A 23,451-nucleotide genomic window follows, 5' to 3' on the forward strand; every position below is an offset into this window, starting at 1 on the left:
GCTGCTGCCTTGGCAGGAACTAATGGGGATCCATAATAAACCCCAGGAAGAGTAGCTGCTGTCTTGGCAGGAACTAATGGGGATCCATGATAAATACACATACAAAAATAGGGCCCTATTCAGACAAGAGAAGTTGACTTAACATGGATTTAAGTCTAAAAATGTCAGAAACGGGCCTTAAACCCAAATGTTCCCGTGTTTAATATTTTCTTATCTTATTATTGTAAAGTTTGTTGCAATTTTAAATGCACTTTAAATAAAGATTGATTTGATGTTTTCTCTACCAGGGGGCTGACCTGACTAGCATGATTGACACCATCCCTGAGCCAATCAAAGAGGCCACTGCCATGTTCGCAGGTACAGTGTGTGGGTGTGTGTGTGTGTGTGTGTGTGTGTGTGTGTGTGTGTGTGTGTGTGTGTGTGTGTGTGTGTGTGTGTGTGTGTGTGTGTGTGTGTGTGTGTGTGTGTGTCTAAATCTGCTGTGTCCCCCCAGGCCTAGGCATGGCCCCCCAGGGGGAGCTGCCTCAAGGCCAGATGGACTCTCTCCTCTCCATAATCTCCAGCCAGAGAGAGAGGTTCCGCTCACGCAACCAGGAGCTGGAGGCTGTGAGTCCCTCTCTCACACACACACACTCACACACACACACACACACACTCGGACTCGGACTTTCCCACACTCTTGTTTAACCTCCCTCCCTCTCTGTCTCTTTGTCCTGCAGGAGAGTCGTTCCGTGCAGGTGACCATGCAGGCCTTGCAGAGTGAGCTGGACAGCCTGCGTGCCGACAACATCAAACTCTACGAGAAGATCAAGTTCCTCCAGAGCTACCCTGGCAGGGTGAGTAGGTTCCTCCAGAGCTACCCTGGCAGGGTGAGTAGGTTCCTCCAGAGCTACCCTGGCAGGGTGAGTAGGTTCCTCCAGAGCTACCCTGGCAGGGTGAGTAGCTTCCTCCAGAGCTACCCTGGCAGGGTGAGTAGATTCCTCCAGAGCTACCCTGGCAGGGTGAGTAGGTTCCTCCAGAGCTACCCTGGCAGGGTGAGTAGGTTCCTCCAGAGCTACCCTGGCAGGGTGAGTAGGTTCCTCCAGAGCTACCCTGGCAGGGTGAGTAGGTTCCTCCAGAGCTACCCTGGCAGGGTGAGTAGGTTCCTCCAGAGCTACCCTGGCAGGGTGAGTAGCTTCCTCCAGAGCTACCCTGGCAGGGTGAGTAGGTTCCTCCAGAGCTACCCTGGCAGGGTGAGTAGGTTCCTCCAGAGCTACCCTGGCAGGGTGAGTAGGTTCCTCCAGAGCTACCCTGGCAGGGTGAGTAGCTAGCTCGTCACCCATCACTTCAGAAGAGCAGGGGTGTATTCATTAGTCGCAGACCATAGGAAAATATTTGGCCTGTTGCAACACGTTTTTCATCGGCAACTCTTGACCATTTACTCTCGGAACCAAACGGAATCAAACAGACGCAAACGGGGAGGGACCGACCTGAAACTGTCCAATAGAAAACATTTTTGAAACATGCCAACCTTTTGCAGCGGTCTTCCTGACTGACTGTCCGTCTGTCTCCCCCTACAGGCTGGAGGCAGTGATGACACAGTTACAGTGCGTTACTCCTCCCAGTATGAGGAGAGACTGGACCCCTTCGCCTCCTTCAGCAAGAGGGTGAGGACAAGCACACACAGCATGCTACTGAACATTCACATGTGGAGTTACATTAGTGTGTAGTGGTCAGTATGTAGTGGTCAGTATGTAGTGGTGTGTAGTGGTCAGTATGTAGTGGTCAGTGTGTAGTGGTCAGTGTGTAGTGGTCAGTGTGTAGTGGTCAGTGTGTAGTGGTCAGTATGTAGTGGTGTGTAGTGGTCAGTATGTAGTGGTCAGTATGTAGTGGTGTGTAGTGGTCAGTATGTAGTGGTCAGTATGTAGTGGTCAGTGTGTAGTGGTGTGTAGTGGTCAGTGTGTAGAGGTGTGTAGTGGTCAGTATGTAGTGGTGTGTAGTGGTCAGTATGTAGTGGTGTGTAGTGGTCAGTATGTAGTGGTCAGTGTGTAGTGGTCGGTGTGTAGTGGTCAGTATGTAGTGGTGTGTAGTGGTCAGTATGTAGTGGTCAGTATGTAGTGGTGTGTAGTGGTGTGTAGTGGTCAGTATGTAGTGGTCAGTGTGTAGTGGTCATTGTGTAGTGGTCAGTATGTAGTGGTGTGTAGTGGTCAGTATGTAGTGGTGTGTAGTGGTCAGTGTGTAGTGGTCAGTTTGTAGTGGTCAGTGTGTAGTGGTCAGTTTGTAGTGGTCAGTATGTAGTGGTGTGTAGTGGTCAGTATGTAGTGGTCAGTATGTAGTGGTCAGTATGTAGTGGTCAGTGTGTAGTGGTCAGTATGTAGTGGTCGGTGTGTAGTGGTCAGTATGTAGTGGTCGGTGTGTAGTGGTCAGTGTGTAGTGGTCAGTGTGTAGTGGTGTGTAGTGGTCAGTATGTAGTGGTCAGTGTGTAGTGGTCAGTGTGTAGTGGTGTGTAGTGGTCAGTATGTAGTGGTGTGTAGTGGTCAGTATGTTGTGGTGTGTAGTGGTGTGTAGTGGTCAGTATGTAGTGGTCAGTATGTAGTGGTGTGTAGTGGTCAGTATGTAGTGGTGTGTAGTGGTCAGTGTGTAGTGGTCAGTGTGTAGTGGTCAGTATGTAGTGGTGTGTAGTGGTCAGTATGTAGTGGTCAGTATGTAGTGGTGTGTAGTGGTCAGTATGTAGTGGTCAGTGTGTAGTGGTCAGTATGTAGTGGTCAGTGTGTAGTGGTCAGTTTGTAGTGGTCGGTGTGTAGTGGTCAGTAGTGTAGTGGTCAGTGTGTAGTGGTCAGTATGTAGTGGTCAGTGTGTAGTGGTGTGTAGTGGTGTGTAGTGGTCAGTATGTAGTGGTGTGTAGTGGTCAGTATGTAGTGGTCAGTATCTAGTGGTCAGTGTGTAGTGGTCAGTGTGTAGTGGTCAGTATGTAGTGGTGTGTAGTGGTCAGTATGTAGTGGTCAGTATCTAGTGGTCAGTGTGTAGTGGTCAGTGTGTAGTGGTGTGTAGTGGTCAGTAGTGGTCAGTATGTAGTGGTCAGTGTGTAGTGGTGTGTAGTGGTCAGTGTGTAGTAGTCAGTATGTAGTGGTCAGTAGTGATCAGTATGTAGTGGTGTGTAGTGGTCAGTATGTAGTGGTCAGTGTGTAGTGGTCAGTATGTAGTGGTCAGTGTGTAGTGGTGTGTAGTGGTCAGTGTGTAGTAGTCAGTATGTAGTGGTCAGTAGTGATCAGTATGTAGTGGTGTGTAGTGGTCAGTATGTAGTGGTCAGTGTGTAGTGGTCAGTATGTAGTGGTCAGTATGTAGTGGTGTGTAGTGGTCAGTGTGTAGTGGTCAGTATGTAGTGGTCAGTATGTAGTGGTCAGTATGTAGTGGTCAGTGTGTAGTGGTCAGTATGTAGTGGTCAGTATGTAGTGGTGTGTAGTGATCAGTATGTAGGGGTGTGTAGTGGTGTGTAGTGGTCAGTATGTAGTGGTGTGTAGTGGTCAGTATGTAGTGGTCAGTGTGTAGTGGTCAGTGTGTAGTGGTGTGTAGTGGTCAGTATGTAGTGGTGTGTAGTGGTCGGTGTGTAGTGGTGTGTAGTGGTCAGTGTGTAGTAGTCAGTATGTAGTGGTCAGTAGTGATCAGTATGTAGTGGTGTGTAGTGGTCAGTATGTAGTGGTCAGTGTGTAGTGGTCAGTATGTAGTGGTCAGTATGTAGTGGTGTGTAGTGGTCAGTGTGTAGTGGTCAGTATGTAGTGGTCAGTATGTAGTGGTCAGTGTGTAGTGGTCAGTATGTAGTGGTCAGTATGTAGTGGTGTGTAGTGATCAGTATGTAGGGGTGTGTAGTGGTGTGTAGTGGTCAGTATGTAGTGGTGTGTAGTGGTCAGTAGTGGTCAGTATGTAGTGGTGTGTAGTGGTCAGTATGTAGCGGTGTGTAGTGGTCAGTATGTAGTGGTCAGTAGTGGTCAGTGTGTAGTGGTGTGTAGTGGTCAGTATGTAGTGGTGTGTAGTGGTCAGTATGTAGTGGTCAGTGTGTAGTGGTGTGTAGTGGTCAGTATGTAGTGGTGTGTAGTGGTCAGTATGTAGTGGTCAGTAGTGGTCAGTATGTAGTGGTCAGTATGTAGTGGTCAGTAGTGGTCAGTATGTAGTGGTCAGTAGTGGTCAGTATGTAGTGGTCAGTATGTAGTGGTGTGTAGTGGCAGGATGTAGTGGTGTGTAGTGGTCAGTATGTAGTGGTCAGTATGAAGTAGTCAGTGTGTAGTGGTGTGTAGTGGTGTGTAGTGGTCAGTATGTAGTGGTGTGTAGTGGTGTGTAGTGTTCAGTGTGTAGTGGTCAGTATGTAGTCGTGTGTAGTGGTCAGTGTGTAGTGGTGTGTAGTGGTGTGTAGTGGTCAGTGTGTAGTGGTGTGTAGTGGTCAGTATGTAGTGGTGTGTAGTGGTCAGTATGTAGTGGTCAGTATGTAGTGGTGTGTAGTGATCAGTATGTAGTGGTGTGTAGTGATCAGTATGTAGTGGTGTGTAGTGATCAGTATGTAGTGGTGTGTAGTGGTGTGTAGTGGTCAGTATGTAGTGGTCAGTGTGTAGTGGTCAGTGTGTTGTGGTCAGTATGTAGTGGTGTGTAATGGTCAGTGTGTAGTGGTGTGTAGTGGTCAGTGTGTAGTGGTGTGTAGTGGTATGTAGTGGTGTGTAGTGGTCAGTATGTAGTGGTGTGTAGTGGTCAGTGTGTAGTGGTCAGTATGTAGTGGTCAGTGTGTAGTGGTCAGTATGTAGTGGTGTGTAGTGGTGTGTAGTGGTCGGTGTGTAGTGGTGTGTAGTGGTCGGTGTGTAGTGGTGTGTAGTGGTCAGTGTGTAGTGGTGTGTATGTAGTGGTGTGTAGTGGTGTGTAGTGGTCAGTATGTAGTGGTGTGTAGTGGTGTGTAGTGGTCAGTGTGTAGTGGTCAGTGTGTAGTGGTCAGTATGTAGTGGTCAGTATGTAGTGGTCAGTCTATGTAGTGGTGTGTAGTGGTCAGTGTGTAGTGGTCAGTGTGTAGTGGTGAGTATGTAGTGGTCAGTGTGTAGTGGTCAGTGTGTAGTGGTCAGTATGTAGTGGTCAGTGTGTAGTGGTCAGTGTGTAGTGGTCAGTGTGTTGTGGTCAGTATGTAGTGGTGTGTAATGGTCAGTGTGTAGTGGTGTGTAGTGGTCAGTGTGTAGTGGTGTGTAGTGGTATGTAGTGGTGTGTAGTGGTCAGTATGTAGTGGTGTGTAGTGGTCAGTGTGTAGTGGTCAGTATGTAGTGGTCAGTGTGTAGTGGTCAGTATGTAGTGGTGTGTAGTGGTGTGTAGTGGTCGGTGTGTAGTGGTGTGTAGTGGTCGGTGTGTAGTGGTGTGTAGTGGTCAGTGTGTAGTGGTGTGTATGTAGTGGTGTGTAGTGGTGTGTAGTGGTCAGTATGTAGTGGTGTGTAGTGGTGTGTAGTGGTCAGTGTGTAGTGGTTAGTGTGTAGTGGTCAGTATGTAGTGGTGTGTAGTGGTCATTATGTAGTGGTGTGTAGTGGTCAGTGTGTAGTGGTCTGTAGTGGTCAGTGTGTAGTGGTGAGTATGTAGTGGTCAGTGTGTAGTGGTCAGTGTGTAGTGGTGTGTAGTGGTCAGTATGTAGTGGTTAGTAGTGGTCAGTATGTAGTGGTGTGTAGTGGTCAGTGTGTAGTGGTCAGTGTGTAGTGTTGTGTAGTGGTGTGTAGTGGTCAGTATGTAGTGGTGTGTAGTGGTCAGTATGTAGTGGTCAGTATGCAGTGGTCAGTATGTAGTGGTCAGTATGTAGTGGTGTGTAGTGGTCAGTATGTAGTGGTGTGTAGTGGTCAGTGTGTAGTGGTGTGTAGTGGTGTGTAGTGGTCAGTATGAAGTGGTGTGTAGTGGTCAGTGTGTAGTGGTGTGTTGTTGTCAGTATGTAGTGGTCAGTGTGTAGTGGTGTGTAGTGGTGTGTAGTGGTCAGTATGTAGTGGTGTGTAGTGGTCAGTGTGTAGTGGTGTGTAGTGGTCAGTATGTAGTGGTGTGTAGTGGTCAGTATGTAGTGGTGTGTAGTGGTCAGTAAGTAGTGGTGTGTAGTGGTCAGTGTGTAGTGGTGTGTAGTGGTCAGTATGTAGTGGTGTGTAGTGGTCAGTATGTAGTGGTGTGTAGTGGTCAGTGTGTAGTGCTCAGTATGTAGTGCTCAGTATGTAGTGCTCAGTATGTAGTGGTCAGTATGTAGTGGTCAGTGTGTAGTGGTCAGTATGTAGTGGTATGTAGTGGTGAGTATGTAGTGGTCAGTATGTAGTGGTGTGTAGTGGTCAGTATGTAGTGGTGTGTAGTGGTCAGTATGTAGTGGTGTGTAGTGGTGTGTAGTGGTCAGTATGTAGTGGTCAGTGTGTAGTGGTCAGTGTGTTGTGGTCAGTATGTAGTGGTGTGTAGTGGTCAGTATGTAGTGGTCAGTATGTAGTGGTGTGTAGTGATCAGTATGTAGTGGTGTGTAGTGATCAGTATGTAGTGGTGTGTAGTGATCAGTATGTAGTGGTGTGTAGTGGTCAGTATGTAGTGGTCAGTGTGTAGTGGTCAGTGTGTTGTGGTCAGTATGTAGTGGTGTGTAATGGTCAGTGTGTAGTGGTGTGTAGTGGTCAGTGTGTAGTGGTGTGTAGTGGTATGTAGTGGTGTGTAGTGGTCAGTATGTAGTGGTGTGTAGTGGTCAGTGTGCAGTGGTCAGTATGTAGTGGTCAGTGTGTAGTGGTCAGTATGTAGTGGTGTGTAGTGGTGTGTAGTGGTCGGTGTGTAGTGGTGTGTAGTGGTCGGTGTGTAGTGGTGTGTAGTGGTCAGTGTGTAGTGGTGTGTATGTAGTGGTGTGTAGTGGTGTGTAGTGGTCAGTATGTAGTGGTGTGTAGTGGTGTGTAGTGGTCAGTGTGTAGTGGTCAGTGTGTAGTGGTCAGTATGTAGTGGTCAGTATATAGTGGTGTGTAGTGGTCATTATGTAGTGGTGTGTAGTGGTCAGTGTGTAGTGGTCTGTAGTGGTCAGTGTGTAGTGGTGAGTATGTAGTGGTCAGTGTGTAGTGGTCAGTGTGTAGTGGTGTGTAGTGGTCAGTATGTAGTGGTCAGTGTGTAGTGGTCAGTGTGTTGTGGTCAGTATGTAGTGGTGTGTAATGGTCAGTGTGTAGTGGTGTGTAGTGGTCAGTGTGTAGTGGTGTGTAGTGGTATGTAGTGGTGTGTAGTGGTCAGTATGTAGTGGTGTGTAGTGGTCAGTGTGTAGTGGTCAGTATGTAGTGGTCAGTGTGTAGTGGTCAGTATGTAGTGGTGTGTAGTGGTGTGTAGTGGTCGGTGTGTAGTGGTGTGTAGTGGTCAGTATGTAGTGGTGTGTAGTGGTGTGTAGTGGTCAGTGTGTAGTGGTCAGTGTGTAGTGGTCAGTGTGTAGTGGTCAGTATGTAGTGGTCAGTATATAGTGGTGTGTAGTGGTCATTATGTAGTGGTGTGTAGTGGTCAGTGTGTAGTGGTCTGTAGTGGTGAAGTGTGTAGTGGTCAGTGTGTAGTGGTCAGTGTGTAGTGGTGTGTAGTGGTCAGTATGTAGTGGTGTGTAGTGGTCAGTGTGTAGTGGTCAGTGTGTAGTGTTGTGTAGTGGTGTGTAGTGGTCAGTATGTAGTGGTGTGTAGTGGTCAGTATGTAGTGGTCAGTATGCAGTGGTCAGTATGTAGTGGTCAGTATGTAGTGGTGTGTAGTGGTCAGTATGTAGTGGTGTGTAGTGGTCAGTGTGTAGTGGTGTGTAGTGGTGTGTAGTGGTCAGTATGAAGTGGTGTGTAGTGGTCAGTGTGTAGTGGTGTGTTGTTGTCAGTATGTAGTGGTCAGTGTGTAGTGGTGTGTAGTGGTGTGTAGTGGTCAGTATGTAGTGGTGTGTAGTGGTCAGTGTGTAATGGTGTGTAGTGGTCAGTATGTAGTGGTGTGTAGTGGTCAGTATGTAGTGGTGTGTAGTGGTCAGTAAGTAGTGGTGTGTAGTGGTCAGTGTGTAGTGGTGTGTAGTGGTCAGTATGTAGTGGTGTGTAGTGGTCAGTATGTAGTGGTGTGTAGTGGTCAGTGTGTAGTGCTCAGTATGTAGTGCTCAGTATGTAGTGCTCAGTATGTAGTGGTCAGTATGTAGTGGTCAGTGTGTAGTGGTCAGTATGTAGTGGTATGTAGTGGTGAGTATGTAGTGGTCAGTATGTAGTGGTGTGTAGTGGTCAGTATGTAGTGGTGTGTAGTGGTCAGTGTGTAGTGGTCAGTATGTAGTGGTGTGTAGTGGTCAGTATGTAGTGGTGTGTAGTGGTCAGTGTGTAGTGGTGTGTAGTGCTCACTATGTAGTGCTCAGTATGTAGTGGTCAGTATGTAGTGGTCAGTATGTAGTGGTCAGTATGTAGTGGTATGTAGTGGTCATTGTGTAGTGGTCAGTGTGTAATGGTGTGTAGTGGTCAGTATGTAATGGTGTGTAGTGTTCAGTATGTAGTGGTGTGTAGTGGTGTGTAGTGGTCAGTATGTAGTGGTGTGTAGTAGTCATTATGTAGTGGTGTGTAGTGGTCAGTATGTAGTGGTGTGTAGTGGTCAGTATGTAGTGGTGTGTAGTGGTCAGTATGTAGTGGTGTGTAGTGGTCAGTATGTAGTGGTATGTAGTGGTCAGTATGTAGTGGTCAGTAGTGGTCAGTATGTAGTGGTGTGTAGTGGTCAGTATGTAGCAGTATGTAGTGGTGTGTAGTGGTCAGTATGTAGTGGTGTGTAGTGGTCAGTATGTAGTGGTCAGTAGTGGTCAGTGTGTAGTGGTGTGTAGTGGTCAGTATGTAGTGGTGTGTAGTGGTCAGTATGTAGTGGTCAGTAGTGGTCAGTATGTAGTGGTGTGTAGTGGTCAGTATGTAGTGGTCAGTAGTGGTCAGTATGTAGTGGTCAGTAGTGGTCAGTATGTAGTGGTCAGTATGTAGTGGTGTGTAGTGGTCAGTATGTAGTGGTGTGTAGTGGTCAGTATGTAGTGGTGTGTAGTGGTGTGTAGTGGTCAGTATGTAGTGGTGTGTAGTGGTCAGTATGTAGTGGTCAGTATGAAGTAGTCAGTGTGTAGTGGTGTGTAGTGGTGTGTAGTGGTCAGTATGTAGTGGTGTGTAGTGGTGTGTAGTGTTCAGTGTGTAGTGGTCAGTATGTAGTCGTGTGTAGTGGTCAGTGTGTAGTGGTGTGTAGTGGTCAGTTTGTAGTGGTGTGTAGTGGTCAGTATGTAGTGGTCAGTATGTAGTGGTGTGTAGTGATCAGTATGTAGTGGTGTGTAGTGATCAGTATGTAGTGGTGTGTAGTGGTATGTAGTGGTGTGTAGTGGTCAGTATGTAGTGGTCAGTGTGTAGTGGTCAGTATGTAGTGGTCAGTGTGTTGTGGTCAGTATGTAGTGGTGTGTAATGGTCAGTGTGTAGTGGTGTGTAGTGGTCAGTGTGTAGTGGTGTGTAGTGGTCAGTATGTAGTGGTGTGTAGTGGTCAGTGTGTAGTGGTCAGTATGTAGTGGTCAGTGTGTAGTGGTCAGTATGTAGTGGTGTGTAGTGGTGTGTAGTGGTCGGTGTGTAGTGGTGTGTAGTGGTCGGTGTGTAGTGGTGTGTAGTGGTCAGTGTGTAGTGGTGTGTATGTAGTGGTGTGTAGTGGTCAGTATGTAGTGGTGTGTAGTGGTGTGTAGTGGTCAGTGTGTAGTGGTCAGTGTGTAGTGGTCAGTGTGTAGTGGTCAGTGTGTAGTGGTCAGTATATAGTGGTGTGTAGTGTTCAGTATGTAGTTGTGTGTAGTGGTCAGTGTGTAGTGGTGTGTAGTGGTCAGTATGTAGTGGTGTGTAGTGGTCAGTGTGTAGTGGTGTGTAGTGGTCAGTATGTAGTGGTCAGTATGTAGTGGTTAGTAGTGGTCAGTATGTAGTGGTGTGTAGTGGTCAGTGTGTAGTGGTCAGTGTGTAGTGGTGTGTAGTGGTCAGTATGTAGTGGTGTGTAGTGGTCAGTATGTAGTGGTCAGTATGCAGTGGTCAGTATGTAGTGGTCAGTATGTAGTGGTGTGTAGTGGTCAGTATGTAGTGGTGTGTAGTGGTCAGTGTGTAGTGGTGTGTAGTGGTGTGTAGTGGTCAGTATGTAGTGGTGTGTAGTGGTCAGTGTGTAGTGGTGTGTTGTTGTCAGTATGTAGTGGTCAGTGTGTAGTGGTGTGTAGTGGTGTGTAGTGGTCAGTATGTAGTGGTGTGTAGTGGTCAGTGTGTAATGGTGTGTAGTGGTCAGTATGTAGTGGTGTGTAGTGGTCAGTATGTAGTGGTGTGTAGTGGTCAGTATGTAGTGGTGTGTAGTGGTCAGTGTGTAGTGGTGTGTAGTGGTCAGTATGTAGTGGTGTGTAGTGGTCAGTATGTAGTGGTGTGTAGTGGTCAGTGTGTAGTGCTCAGTATGTAGTGCTCAGTATGTAGTTCTCAGTATGTAGTGGTCAGTATGTAGTGGTCAGTATGTAGTGGTCAGTGTGTAGTGGTCAGTATGTAGTGGTATGTAGTGGTCATTGTGTAGTGGTCAGTGTGTAATGGTGTGTAGTGGTCAGTATGTAGTGGTGTGTAGTGGTCAGTATGTAGTGGTGTGTAGTGGTCAGTATGTAGCGGTGTGTAGTGGTCAGTAGTGGTCAGTATGTAGTGGTGTGTAGTGGTCAGTAGTGGTCAGTATGTAGTGGTGTGTAGTGGTCAGTATGTAGTGGTCAGTAGTGGTCAGTGTGTAGTGGTGTGTAGTGGTCAGTATGTAGTGGTGTGTAGTGGTCAGTATGTAGTGGTCAGTAGTGGTCAGTATGTAGTGGTGTGTAGTGGTCAGTATGTAGTGGTCAGTAGTGGTCAGTATGTAGTGGTCAGTAGTGGTCAGTATGTAGTGGTCAGTATGTAGTGGTGTGTAGTGGTCAGTATGTAGTGGTGTGTAGTGGTCAGTATGTAGTGGTGTGTAGTGGTGTGTAGTGGTCAGTATGTAGTGGTGTGTAGTGGTCAGTATGAAGTAGTCAGTGTGTAGTGGTGTGTAGTGGTGTGTAGTGGTCAGTATGTAGTGGTGTGTAGTGGTCAGTGTGTAATGGTGTGTAGTGGTCAGTATGTAGTGGTGTGTAGTGGTCAGTATGTAGTGGTGTGTAGTGGTCAGTGTGTAGTGGTGTGTAGTGGTCAGTATGTAGTGGTGTGTAGTGGTCAGTATGTAGTGGTGTGTAGTGGTCAGTGTGTAGTGCTCAGTATGTAGTGCTCAGTATGTAGTGGTCAGTATGTAGTGGTGTGTAGTGGTCAGTATGTAGTGGTCAGTAGTGGTCAGTGTGTAGTGGTGTGTAGTGGTCAGTATGTAGTGGTGTGTAGTGGTCAGTATGTAGTGGTCAGTAGTGGTCAGTATGTAGTGGTGTGTAGTGGTCAGTATGTAGTGGTCAGTAGTGGTCAGTATGTAGTGGTCAGTAGTGGTCAGTATGTAGTGGTCAGTATGTAGTGGTGTGTAGTGGTCAGTATGTAGTGGTGTGTAGTGTTCAGTATGTAGTGGTGTGTAGTGGTCAGTGTGTAGTGGTGTGTAGTGGTCAGTATGTAGTGGTGTGTAGTGGTCAGTATGAAGTAGTCAGTGTGTAGTGGTGTGTAGTGGTGTGTAGTGGTCAGTGTGTAATGGTGTGTAGTGGTCAGTATGTAGTGGTGTGTAGTGGTCAGTATGTAGTGGTGTGTAGTGGTCAGTATGTAGTGGTGTGTAGTGGTCAGTGTGTAGTGGTCAGTATGTAGTGGTGTGTAGTGGTCAGTATGTAGTTGTGTGTAGTGGTCAGTGTGTAGTGCTCAGTATGTAGTGCTCAGTATGTAGTTCTCAGTATGTAGTGGTCAGTATGTAGTGGTCAGTATGTAGTGGTCAGTGTGTAGTGGTCAGTATGTAGTGGTATGTAGTGGTGAGTATGTAGTGGTCAGTATGTAGTGGTGTGTAGTGGTCAGTATGTAGTGGTGTGTAGTGGTCAGTATGTAGTGGTATGTAGTGGTCAGTATGTAGTGGTGTGTAGTGGTGTGTAGTGGTCAGTATGTAGTGGTGTGTAGTGGTCAGTATGTAGTGGTGTGTAGTGGTCAGTGTGTAGTGCTCAGTATGTAGTGCTCAGTATGTAGTGCTCAGTATGTAGTGCTCAGTATGTAGTGGTCAGTATGTAGTGGTCAGTGTGTAGTGGTCAGTGTGTAGTGGTCAGTATGTAGTGGTATGTAGTGGTGAGTATGTAGTGGTCAGTATGTAGTGGTGTGTAGTGGTCAGTATGTAGTGGTGTGTAGTGGTCAGTATGTAGTGGTGTGTAGTGGTCAGTATGTAGTGGTGTGTAGTGGTCAGTATGTAGTGTTGTGTAGTGGTCAGTGTGTAGTGGTGTGTAGTGCTCACTATGTAGTGCTCAGTATGTAGTGGTCAGTATGTAGTGGTCAGTATGTAGTGGTATGTAGTGGTCATTGTGTAGTGGTCAGTGTGTAATGGTGTGTAGTGGTCAGTATGTAGTGGTGTGTAGTGGTCAGTATGTAGTGGTGTGTAGTGTTCAGTATGTAGTGGTGTGTAGTGGTGTGTAGTGGTCAGTATGTAGTGGTGTGTAGTAGTCATTATGTAGTGGTGTGTAGTGGTCAGTATGTAGTGGTGTGTAGTGGTCAGTATGTAGTGGTGTGTAGTGGTCAGTATGTAGTGGTATGTAGTGGTCAGTATGTAGTGGTCAGTAGTGGTCAGTATGTAGTGGTGTGTAGTGGTCAGTATGTAGCGGTATGTAGTGGTCAGTAGTGGTCAGTATGTAGTGGTGTGTAGTGGTCAGTAGTGGTCAGTATGTAGTGGTGTGTAGTGGTCAGTATGTAGTGGTCAGTAGTGGTCAGTGTGTAGTGGTGTGTAGTGGTCAGTATGTAGTGGTGTGTAGTGGTCAGTATGTAGTGGTCTGTAGTGGTCAGTATGTAGTGGTGTGTAGTGGTCAGTATGTAGTGGTCAGTAGTGGTCAGTATGTAGTGGTCAGTAGTGGTCAGTATGTAGTGGTCAGTATGTAGTGGTGTGTAGTGGTCAGTATGTAGTGGTGTGTAGTGGTCAGTATGTAGTGGTGTGTAGTGGTGTGTAGTGGTCAGTATGTAGTGGTGTGTAGTGGTCAGTATGTAGTGGTCAGTATGAAGTAGTCAGTGTGTAGTGGTGTGTAGTGGTGTGTAGTGGTCAGTATGTAGTGGTGTGTAGTGGTGTGTAGTGTTCAGTGTGTAGTGGTCAGTATGTAGTGGTGTGTAGTGGTCAGTATGTAGTGGTGTGTAGTGATCAGTATGTAGTGGTGTGTAGTGATCAGTATGTAGTGGTGTGTAGTGGTATGTAGTGGTGTGTAGTGGTCAGTATGTAGTGGTCAGTGTCTAGTGGTCAGTATGTAGTGGTCAGTGTGTTGTGGTCAGTATGTAGTGGTGTGTAATGGTCAGTGTGTAGTGGTGTGTAGTGGTCAGTGTGTAGTGGTATGTAGTGGTGTGTAGTGGTCAGTATGTAGTGGTGTGTAGTGGTCAGTGTGTAGTGGTCAGTATGTAGTGGTCAGTGTGTAGTGGTCAGTATGTAATGGTGTGTAGTGGTGTGTAGTGGTCGGTGTGTAGTGGTCGGTGTGTAGTGGTGTGTAGTGGTCAGTGTGTAGTGGTGTGTATGTAGTGGTGTGTAGTGGTGTGTAGTGGTCAGTATGTAGTGGTGTGTAGTGGTCAGTGTGTAGTGGTTCATGGTGTGTAGTGGTCAGTGTGTAGTGGTCAGTGTGTAGTGGTCAGTGTGTAGTGGTCAGTATATAGTGGTGTGTAGTGTTCAGTATGTAGTGGTGTGTAGTGGTCAGTGTGTAGTGGTGTGTAGTGGTCAGTATGTAGTGGTGTGTAGTGGTCAGTGTGTAGTGGTGTGTAGTGGTCAGTGTGTAGTGGTGAGTATGTAGTGGTCAGTGTGTAGTGGTGTGTAGTGGTGTGTAGTGGTCAGTATGTAGTGGTCAGTATGTAGTGGTTAGTAGTGGTCAGTATGTAGTGGTGTGTAGTGGTCAGTGTGTAGTGGTCAGTGTGTAGTGGTGTGTAGTGGTGTGTAGTGGTCAGTATGTAGTGGTGTGTAGTGGTCAGTATGTAGTGGTCAGTATGCAGTGGTCGGTATGTAGTGGTCAGTATGTAGTGGTGTGTAGTGGTCGGTATGTAGTGGTGTGTAGTGGTCAGTGTGTAGTGGTGTGTAGTGGTGTGTAGTGGTCAGTATGTAGTGGTGTGTAGTGGTCAGTGTGTAGTGGTGTGTTGTTGTCAGTATGTAGTGGTCAGTGTGTAGTGGTGTGTAGTGGTGTGTAGTGGTCAGTATGTAGTGGTGTGTAGTGGTCAGTGTGTAATGGTGTGTAGTGGTCAGTATGTAGTGGTGTGTAGTGGTCAGTATGTAGTGGTGTGTAGTGGTCAGTATGTAGTGGTGTGTAGTGGTCAGTGTGTAGTGGTGTGTAGTGGTCAGTATGTAGTGGTGTGTAGTGGTCAGTATGTAGTGGTGTGTAGTGGTCAGTGTGTAGTGCTCAGTATGTAGTGCTCAGTATGTAGTGCTCAGTATGTAGTGCTCAGTATGTAGTGGTCAGTATGTAGTGGTCAGTATGTAGTGGTCAGTGTGTAGTGGTCAGTGTGTAGTGGTATGTAGTGGTGAGTATGTAGTGGTCAGTATGTAGTGGTGTGTAGTGGTCAGTATGTAGTGGTGTGTAGTGGTCAGTATGTAGTGGTATGTAGTGGTCAGTATGTAGTGGTATGTAGTGGTCAGTATGTAGTGGTGTGTAGTGGTGTGTAGTGGTCAGTATGTAGTGGTGTGTAGTGGTCAGTGTGTAGTGGTGTGTAGTGGTCAGTGTGTAGTGGTGTGTAGTGGTCAGTATGTAGTGGTGTGTAGTGGTCAGTATGTAGTGGTGTGTAGTGGTCAGTATGTAGTGGTGTGTAGTGGTATGTAGTGGTGTGTAGTGGTCAGTATGTAGTGGTGTGTAGTTGTCAGTATGTAGTGGTATGCAGTGGTCAGTATGTAGTGGTGTGTAGTGGTGTGTAGTGCTCAGTATGTAGTGCTCAGTATATAGTGGTCAGTATGTAGTGGTCAATATGTAGTGGTCAGTATGTAGTGGTCAGTATGTAGTGGTATGTAGTGGTCATTGTGTAGTGGTCAGTGTGTAATGGTGTGTAGCTGTCAGTATGTAGTGGTGTGTAGTGGTCAGTATGTAGTGGTGTGTAGTGTTCAGTATGTAGTGGTGTGTAGTGGTGTGTAGTGGTCAGTATGTAGTGGTGTGTAGTAGTCATTATGTAGTGGTGTGTAGTGGTCAGTATGTAGTGGTGTGTAGTGGTCAGTATGTAGTGGTGTGTAGTGGTCAGTATGTAGTGGTGTGTAGTGGTCAGTATGTAGTGGTGTGTAGTGGTCAGTATGTAGTGGTCAGTATGTAGTGGTCAGTGTGTAGTGGTCAGTATGTAGTGGTGTGTAGTGCTCAGTATGTAGTGGTCAGTATGTAGTGGTGTGTAGTGGTCAGTATGTAGTGGTTTGTAGTGGTCAGTATGTAGTGGTCAGTATGTAGTGGTCAGTGTGTAGTGGTCAGTATGTAGTGGTCAGTATGTAGTGGTATGTAGTGGTCAGTATGTAGTGGTCAGTGTGTAGTGGTCAGTGTGTAGTGGTCAGTATGTAGTGGTCAGTGTGTAGTGGTCAGTATGTAGTGGTCAGTATGTAGTGGTGTGTAGTGGTCAGTATGTAGTGGTCAGTATGTAGTGGTCAGTATGTAGTGGTCAGTGTGTAGTGGTCAGTATGTAGTGGTCAGTATGTAGTGGTCAGTATGTAGTGGTCAGTATGTAGTGGTCAGTGTGTAGTGGTCAGTGTGTAGTGGGCAGTATGTAGTGGTGTGTAGTGGTCAGTATGTAGTGGTGTGTAGTGGTCAGTATGTAGTGGTGTGTAGTGGTCAGTATGTAGTGGTCAGTGTGTAGTTGTGTGTAGTGGTCAGTGTGTAGTGGTCAGTGTGTAGTTGTGTGTAGTGGTCAGTGTGTAGTGGTGTGTAGTGGTCAGTGTGTAGTGGTGTGTAGTGGTCAGTGTGTAGTGGTGTGTAGTGGTCAGTATGTAGTGGTGTGTAGTGGTCAGTATGTAGTGGTGTGTAGTGGTCAGTATGTAGTGGTGTGTAGTGGTGTGTAGTGGTCCGTGTGTAGTGGTCAGTATGTAGTGGTGTGTAGTGGTCAGTATGTAGTGGTGTGTAGTGGTCAGTATGTAGTGGTGTGTAGTGGTGTTTTGTGGTCAGTATGTAGTGGTGTGTAGTGGTGTGTAGTGGTCAGTGTGTAGTGGTGTGTAGTGGTCAGTATGTAGTGGTGTGTAGTGGTCAGTATTTAGTGGTCAGTGTGTAGTGGTCAGTGTGTAGTGGTCAGTGTGTAGTGGTCGGTTGTAGTGGTCGGTGGGTGGTCAGTATGTAGTGGTCGTTGTAGTAGTGTGTAGTGGTCAGTATGTAGTGGTCAGGGAGTGTGTAGTGGTCAGTATGTAGTGGTGTGTAGTGGTCAGTATGTAGTGGTGTTTAAATGTCAGTATGTAGTGGTGTGTAGTGGTCAGTGTGTAGTGGTGTGTAGTGGTCAGTGTGTAGTGGTCACTATGTAGTGGTCAGTATGTAGTGGTCTGTGTGTAGTGGTCAGTATGTAGTGGTGTGTAGTGGTCAGTGTGTAGTGGTGTGTAGTGGTCAGTATGTAGTGGTGTGTAGTGGTGTAGTGGTCAGTATGTAGTGGTGTGTAGTGGTCAGTATGTAGTGGTGTGTAGTGGTCAGTATGTAGTGGTGTGTAGTGGTCAGTATGTAGTGGTGTGTAGTGCTCAGTATGTAGTGCTCAGTATGTAGTGGTCAGTATGTAGTGGTCAGTATGTAGTGGTGTGTAGTGCTCAGTATGTAGTGGTCAGTATGTATTGGTGTGTAGTGGTCAGTATGTAGTGGTGTGTAGTGGTCAGTATGTAGTGGTCAGTATGTAGTGGTGTGTAGTGGTCAGTATGTAGTGGTCAGTATGTAGTGGTGTGTAGTGGTCAGTATGTAGTGGTCAGTATGTAGTGGTGTGTAGTGCTCAGTATGTAGTGGTCAGTATGTAGTGGTCAGTATGTAGTGGTCAGTATGTAGTGGTCAGTGTGTAGTGGTCTGTATGTAGTGGTGTGTAGTGCTCAGTATGTAGTGGTCAGTATGTAGTGGTCAGTATGTAGTGGTGTGTAGTGGTCAGTATGTAGTGGTCAGTATGTAGTGGTGTGGAGTGGTCAGTATGTAGTGGTCAGTGTGTAGTGGGCAGTATGTAGTGGTGTGTAGTGGTCAGTATGTAGTGGTGTGTAGTGGTCAGTATGTAGTGTTGTGTAGTGGTCAGTATGTAGTGGTGTGTAGTGGTCAGTATGTAGTGGTCAGTGTGTAGTTGTGTGTAGTGGTGTGTAGTGGTCAGTGTGTAGTGGTGTGTAGTGGTCAGTATGTAGTGGTGTGTAGTGGTCAGTATATAGTGGTGTGTAGTGGTGTGTAGTGGTCAGTGTGTAGTGGTCAGTATGTAGTGGTCAGTGTGTAGTGGTCAGTATGTAGTGGTCAGTGTGTAGTGGTCAGTATGTAGTGGTCGGTATGTAGTGGTGTGTAGTGGTCAGTATGTAGTGGTGTGTAGTGGTCAGTGTGTAGTGGTCAGTATGTATTGGTCAGTATGTAGTGGTCAGTATGTGGTGGTGTGTAGTGGTCAGTATGTAGTGGTGTGTAGTGGTCAGTATGTAGTGGTGTGTAGTGGTTTGTTGTGGTCAGTATGTAGTGGTGTGTAGTGGTGTGTAGTGGTCAGTATGTAGTGGTGTGTAGTGGTCAGTATGTTGTGGTCAGTATGTAGTGGTCAGTGTGTAGTGGTCAGTATGTAGTGGTCAGTATGTAGTGGTCAGTATGTAGTGGTGTGTAGTGCTCAGTATGTAGTGGTCAGTATGTAGTGGTCAGTATGTAGTGGTCAGTATGTAGTGGTATGTAGTGGTCAGTATGTAGTGGTCAGTATGTAGTGGTGTGGAGTGGTCAGTATGTAGTGGTCAGTGTGTAGTGGGCAGTATGTAGTGGTGTGTAGTGGTCAGTATGTAGTGGTGTGTAGTGGTCAGTATGTAGTGTTGTGTAGTGGTCAGTATGTAGTGGTGTGTAGTGGTCAGTATGTAGTGGTCAGTGTGTAGTTGTGTGTAGTGGTCAGTGTGTAGTGGTGTGTAGTGGTCAGTGTGTAGTGGTGTGTAGTGGTCAGTATGTAGTGGTGTGTAGTGGTCAGTATGTAGTGGTGTGTAGTGGTGTGTAGTGGTCAGTGTGTAGTGGTCAGTATGTAGTGGTCAGTGTGTAGTGGTCAGTATGTAGTGGTCAGTGTGTAGTGGTCAGTATGTAGTGGTCAGTATGTAGTGGTGTGTAGTGGTCAGTATGTAGTGGTGTGTAGTGGTCAGTGTGTAGTGGTCAGTATGTATTGGTCAGTATGTAGTGGTCAGTATGTGGTGGTGTGTAGTGGTCAGTATGTAGTGGTGTGTAGTGGTCAGTATGTAGTGGTGTGTAGTGGTTTGTTGTGGTCAGTATGTAGTGGTGTGTAGTGGTGTGTAGTGGTCAGTATGTAGTGGTGTGTAGTGGTCAGTATGTTGTGGTCAGTATGTAGTGGTCAGTGTGTAGTGGTCAGTATGTAGTGGTCAGTATGTAGTGGTCAGTATGTAGTGGTGTGTAGTGCTCAGTATGTAGTGGTCAGTATGTAGTGGTCAGTATGTAGTGGTCAGTATGTAGTGGTATGTAGTGGTCAGTATGTAGTGGTCAGTGTGTAGTGGTCTGTATGTAGTGGTGTGTAGTGCTCAGTATGTAGTGGTCAGTATGTAGTGGTCAGTATGTAGTGGTGTGTAGTGGTCAGTATGTAGTGGTCAGTATGTAGTGGTGTGTAGTGGTCAGTATGTGGTGGTCAGTGTGTAGTGGGCAGTATGTAGTGGTGTGTAGTGGTCAGTATGTAGTGGTGTGTAGTGGTCAGTATGTAGTGGTCAGTGTGTAGTTGTGTGTAGTGGTCAGTGTGTAGTGGTGTGTAGTGGTCAGTGTGTAGTGGTGTGTAGTGGTCAGTATGTAGTGGTGTGTAGTGGTCAGTATGTAGTGGTGTGTAGTGGTGTGTAGTGGTCAGTGTGTAGTGGTCAGTATGTAGTGGTCAGTATGTAGTGGTGTGTAGTGGTCAGTATGTAGTGGTGTGTAGTGGTCAGTATGTCGTGGTGTGTAGTGTTCAGTATGTAGTGGTGTGTAGTGTTCAGTATGTAGTGGTGTGTAGTGGTCAGTGTGTAGTGGTCAGTGTGTAGTGGTCAGTATGTATTGGTCAGTATGTAGTGGTCAGTATGTAGTGGTGTGTAGTGGTCAGTATGTAGTGGTCAGTATGTAGTGGTGTGTAGTGGTTTGTTGTGGTCAGTATGTAGTGGTGTGTAGTGGTGTGTAGTGGTCAGTATGTAGTGTTGTGTAGTGGTCAGTATGTAGTGGTCAGTGTGTAGTGGTGTGTAGTGGTCAGTATGTAGTGGTCAGTATGTAGTGGTGTGTAGTGGTCAGTATGTAGTGGTGTGTAGTGGTCAGTATGTAGTGGTGTGTAGTGGTCAGTATGTAGTGGTGTGTAGTGGTCAGTATTTAGTGGTGTGTAGTGGTCAGTATGTAGTGGTGTGTAGTGGTGTGTAGTGGTCAGTGTGTAGTGGTGTGTAGTGGTCAGTATGTAGTTGTGTGTAGTGGTCAGTATTTAGTGGTCAGTGTGTAGTGGTCAGTGTGTAGTGGTCAGTGTGTACTGGTCAGTATGTAGTGGTCAGTGTGTAGTGGTCAGTATGTAGTGGTCAGTATGTAGTAGTGTGTAGTGGTCAGTATGTAGTGGTGTGTAGTGGTCAGTATGTAGTGGTGTGTAAATGTCAGTATGTAGTGGTGTGTAAATGTCAGTATGTAGTGGTGTGTAGATGTCAGTGTGTAGTGGTCACTATGTAGTGGTCAGTGTGTAGTGGTGTGTAGTGGTCTGTGTGTAGTGGTGATTATGTAGTGGTCAGTGTGTAGTGGTCACTATGTAGTGGTCAGTATGTAGTGGTCTGTGTGTAGTGGTCAGTATGTAGTGGTGTGTAGTGGTCAGTGTGTAGTGGTGTGTAGTGGTGTGTAGTGCTCAGTATGTAGTGCTCAGTATGTTGTGGTCAGTATGTAGTGGTCAGTATGTAGTGGTGTGTAGTGGTGTGTAGTGCTCAGTATGTAGTGGTCAGTATGTAGTGGTGTGTAGTGGTCAGTATGTAGTGGTCAGTATGTAGTGGTCAGTATGTAGTGGTGTGTAGTGGTCAGTATGTAGTGGTGTGTAGTGGTCAGTATGTAGTGGTGTGTAGTGGTCAGTGTGTAGTGGTCAGTGTGTAGTGGTCAGTATGTAGTGGTCAGTATGTAGTGGTGTGTAGTGGTCAGTATGTAGTGGTGTGTAGTGGTCAGTATGTAGTGGTCAGTATGTAGTGGTGTGTAGTGGTCAGTGAGTAGTGGTGTGTAGTGGTCAGTATGTAGTGGTGTGTAGTGGTCAGTATGTAGTGGTCAGTATGTAGTGGTGTGTAGTGGTCAGTGTGTAGTGGTGTGTAGTGGTCAGTATGTAGTGGTCAGTGTGTAGTGGTCAGTATGTAGTGGTCAGTGTGTAGTGGTCAGTATGTAGTGGTGTGTAGTTGTCAGTATGTAGTGGTGTGTAGTGGTCAGTATGTAGTGGTCAGTATGTAGTGGTGTGTAGTGGTCAGTATGTAGTGGTCAGTATGTAGTGGTGTGTAGTGGTCAGTGTGTAGTGGTGTGTAGTGGTCAGTGTGTAGTGGTCAGTATGTAGTGGTGTGTAGTGGTCAGTGTGTAGTGGTGTGTAGTGGTCAGTGTGTAGTGGTGTGTAGTGGTCAGTATGTAGTGGTGTGTAGTGGTCAGTATGTAGTGGTGTGTAGTGGTCAATATGTTGTGGTGTGTAGTGGTGTGTAGTGGTCAGTGTGTAGTGGTGTGTAGTGGTCAGTATGTAGTGGTCAGTATGTAGTGGTGTGTAGTGGTGTGTAGTGGTCAGTGTGTAGTGGTGTGTAGATGTCAGTATGTAGTGGTCAGTATGTAGTGGTTAGCATGTAGTGGTTAGTATGTAGTGGTGTGTAGTGGTCAGTATGTAGTGGTCAGTATGTAGTGGTGTGTATCGGTCAGTGTGTAGTGGTGTGTAGTGGTCAGTATGTAGTGGTCAGTGTGTAGTGGTGTGTATCGGTCAGTGTGTAGTGGTGTGTAGTGGTCAGTGTGTAGTGGTCAGTGTGTAGTGGTGTGTAGTGGTCAGTGTGTAGTGGTCAGTATGTAGTGGTGTGTAGTGGTCAGTATGTAGTGGTCAGTGTGTAGTGGTCAGTGTGTAGTGGTCAGTGTGTAGTGGTGTGTAGTGGTCAGTATGTAGTGGTCAGTGTGTAGTGGTCAGTGTGTAGTGGTCAGTGTGTAGTGGTGTGTAGTGGTCAGTATGTAGTGGTCAGTGTGTAGTGGTCAGTGTGTAGTGGTCAGTGTGTAGTGGTCAGTGTGTAGTGGTCAGTATGTAGTGGTCAGTGTGTAGTGGTCAGTGTGTAGTGGTCAGTATGTAGTGGTGTGTAGTGGTCAGTGTGTAGTGGTGTGTAGTGGTCAGTATGTAGTGGTCAGTGGTTAGTGGTCAGTAGTTTTGTTGTTGAGACTCATTGTGTGTGTTTACAGGAACGGCACCATAGATACCTGAGCCTCAGCCCCTGGGACAAGGTTACCCTCAGCCTGGTGAGTCATTCACACAGATGGATATGTAACAAGGTTTCCCTCAGCCTGGTGAGTCATTCACACAGATAGATATGTGACAAGGTTACCCTCAGCCTGGTGAGTCATTCACACAGATATGTAACAAGGTTTCCCTCAGCCTGGTGAGTCATTCACACAGATAGATATGTGACAAGGTTACCCTCAGCCTGGTGAGTCATACACACAGATAGATATGTGACAAGGTTACCCTCAGCCTGGTGAGTCATACACACAGATAGATATGTGACAAGGTTACCCTCAGCCTGGTGAGTCATTCACACAGATAGATATGTAACAAGGTTACCCTCAGCCTGGTGAGTCATACACACAGATAGATATGTAACAAGGTTACGCTCAGCCTGGTGAGTCATTCACACAGATAGATATGTAACAAGGTTACCCTCAGCCTGGTGAGTCATTCACACAGATAGATATGTGACAAGGTTACCCTCAGCCTGGTGAGTCATTCACACAGATAGATATGTAACAAGGTTACCCTCAGCCTGGTGAGTCATACACACAGATAGATATGTAACAAGGTTACCCTCAGCCTGGTGAGTCATATACACAGATAGATATGTAACAAGGTTACCCTCAGCCTGGTGAGTCATACACACAGATAGATATGTAACAAGGTTACGCTCAGCCTGGTGAGTCATTCACACAGATAGATATGTAACAAGGTTACCCTCAGCCTGGTGAGTCATTCACACAGATAGATATGTGACAAGGTTACCCTCAGCCTGGTGAGTCATTCACACAGATAGATATGTAACAAGGTTACCCTCAGCCTGGTGAGTCATACACACAGATAGATATGTAACAAGGTTACCCTCAGCCTGGTGAGTCATATACACAGATAGATATGTAACAAGGTTACCCTCAGCCTGGTGAGTCATTCACACAGATAGATATGTGACAAGGTTACCCTCAGCCTGGTGAGTCATTCAGACAGATAGATATGTAACAAGGTTACGCTCAGCCTGGTGAGTCATTCACACAGATAGATATGTAACAAGGTTACCCTCAGCCTGGTGAGTCATACACACAGATAGATATGTAACAAGGTTACCCTCAGCCTGGTGAGTCATTCACACAGATAGATATGTAACAAGGTTACCCTCAGCCTGGTGAGTCATTCACACAGATAGATATGTGACAAGGTTACCCTCAGCCTGGTGAGTCATACACACAGATAGATATGTAACAAGGTTACCCTCAGCCTGGTGAGTCATTCACACAGATAGATAGGTGACAAGGTTACCCTCAGCCTGGTGAGTCATTCACACAGATAGATATGTGACAAGGTTACCCTCAGCCTGGTGAGTCATTCACACAGATAGATATGTGACAAGGTTACCCTCAGCCTGGTGAGTCATTCACACAGATAGATATGTGACAAGGTTACCCTCAGCCTGGTGAGTCATTCACACAGATAGATATGTGTGAACAAACGGTTGTAATTCACCCATGTGTTTTAGGGTCGTGGTATTCTCTCCAACAAGATGGCCAGAACCGTTACATTCTTCTACACCCTCTTCCTGCATTGCCTGGTCTTCCTGGTATGTAGCCTTTGACCTTTCACCTCCCGCCACTCCAGTGCCCATTGGTTATTCAGAGATGTTTGCTGATGTCATAATGTGTGTTTGTGTGTGTTCTCAGGTGCTGTATAAGACTGCCTGGAGTGAGAGCATCGGTCGAGACTGCTCTGCCTTCTGTGCTAAGAAGTGAGTTTCATTCTGTCTTCCTTCCCGCTAGCAGAACAGCGGTGTGTTTGGGATTTTAGTTAGGAT

At 46.5% G+C, this 23,451-nt stretch overlaps 1 protein-coding gene across 3 annotated transcripts in view; it reads left to right on the forward strand.

The window, feature by feature from the left end:
- Nucleotides 1-23,451, forward strand: part of LOC106613316 (protein CASP) — a 179,852-nt gene that overhangs the window by 154,802 nt on the left and 1,599 nt on the right. For 2 of the 3 annotated variants that reach the window (XM_045724853.1, XM_045724855.1), the window contains 7 exons: nucleotides 288-357; nucleotides 494-606; nucleotides 720-836; nucleotides 1,560-1,646; nucleotides 21,584-21,640; nucleotides 23,140-23,220; nucleotides 23,321-23,385. In XM_045724853.1, coding sequence (XP_045580809.1) covers nucleotides 288-357; nucleotides 494-606; nucleotides 720-836; nucleotides 1,560-1,646; nucleotides 21,584-21,640; nucleotides 23,140-23,220; nucleotides 23,321-23,385 — 590 coding nt within the window. The remainder of the gene's footprint in view (nucleotides 1-287; nucleotides 358-493; nucleotides 607-719; nucleotides 837-1,559; nucleotides 1,647-21,583; nucleotides 21,641-23,139; nucleotides 23,221-23,320; nucleotides 23,386-23,451) is intronic. The other variant, XM_045724854.1, reaches the window with a different exon arrangement.

This window comes from Salmo salar, chromosome ssa09 (genome assembly GCF_905237065.1).
Source record: "Salmo salar chromosome ssa09, Ssal_v3.1, whole genome shotgun sequence".
Taxonomy (NCBI): Eukaryota; Metazoa; Chordata; class Actinopteri; order Salmoniformes; family Salmonidae; genus Salmo; species Salmo salar.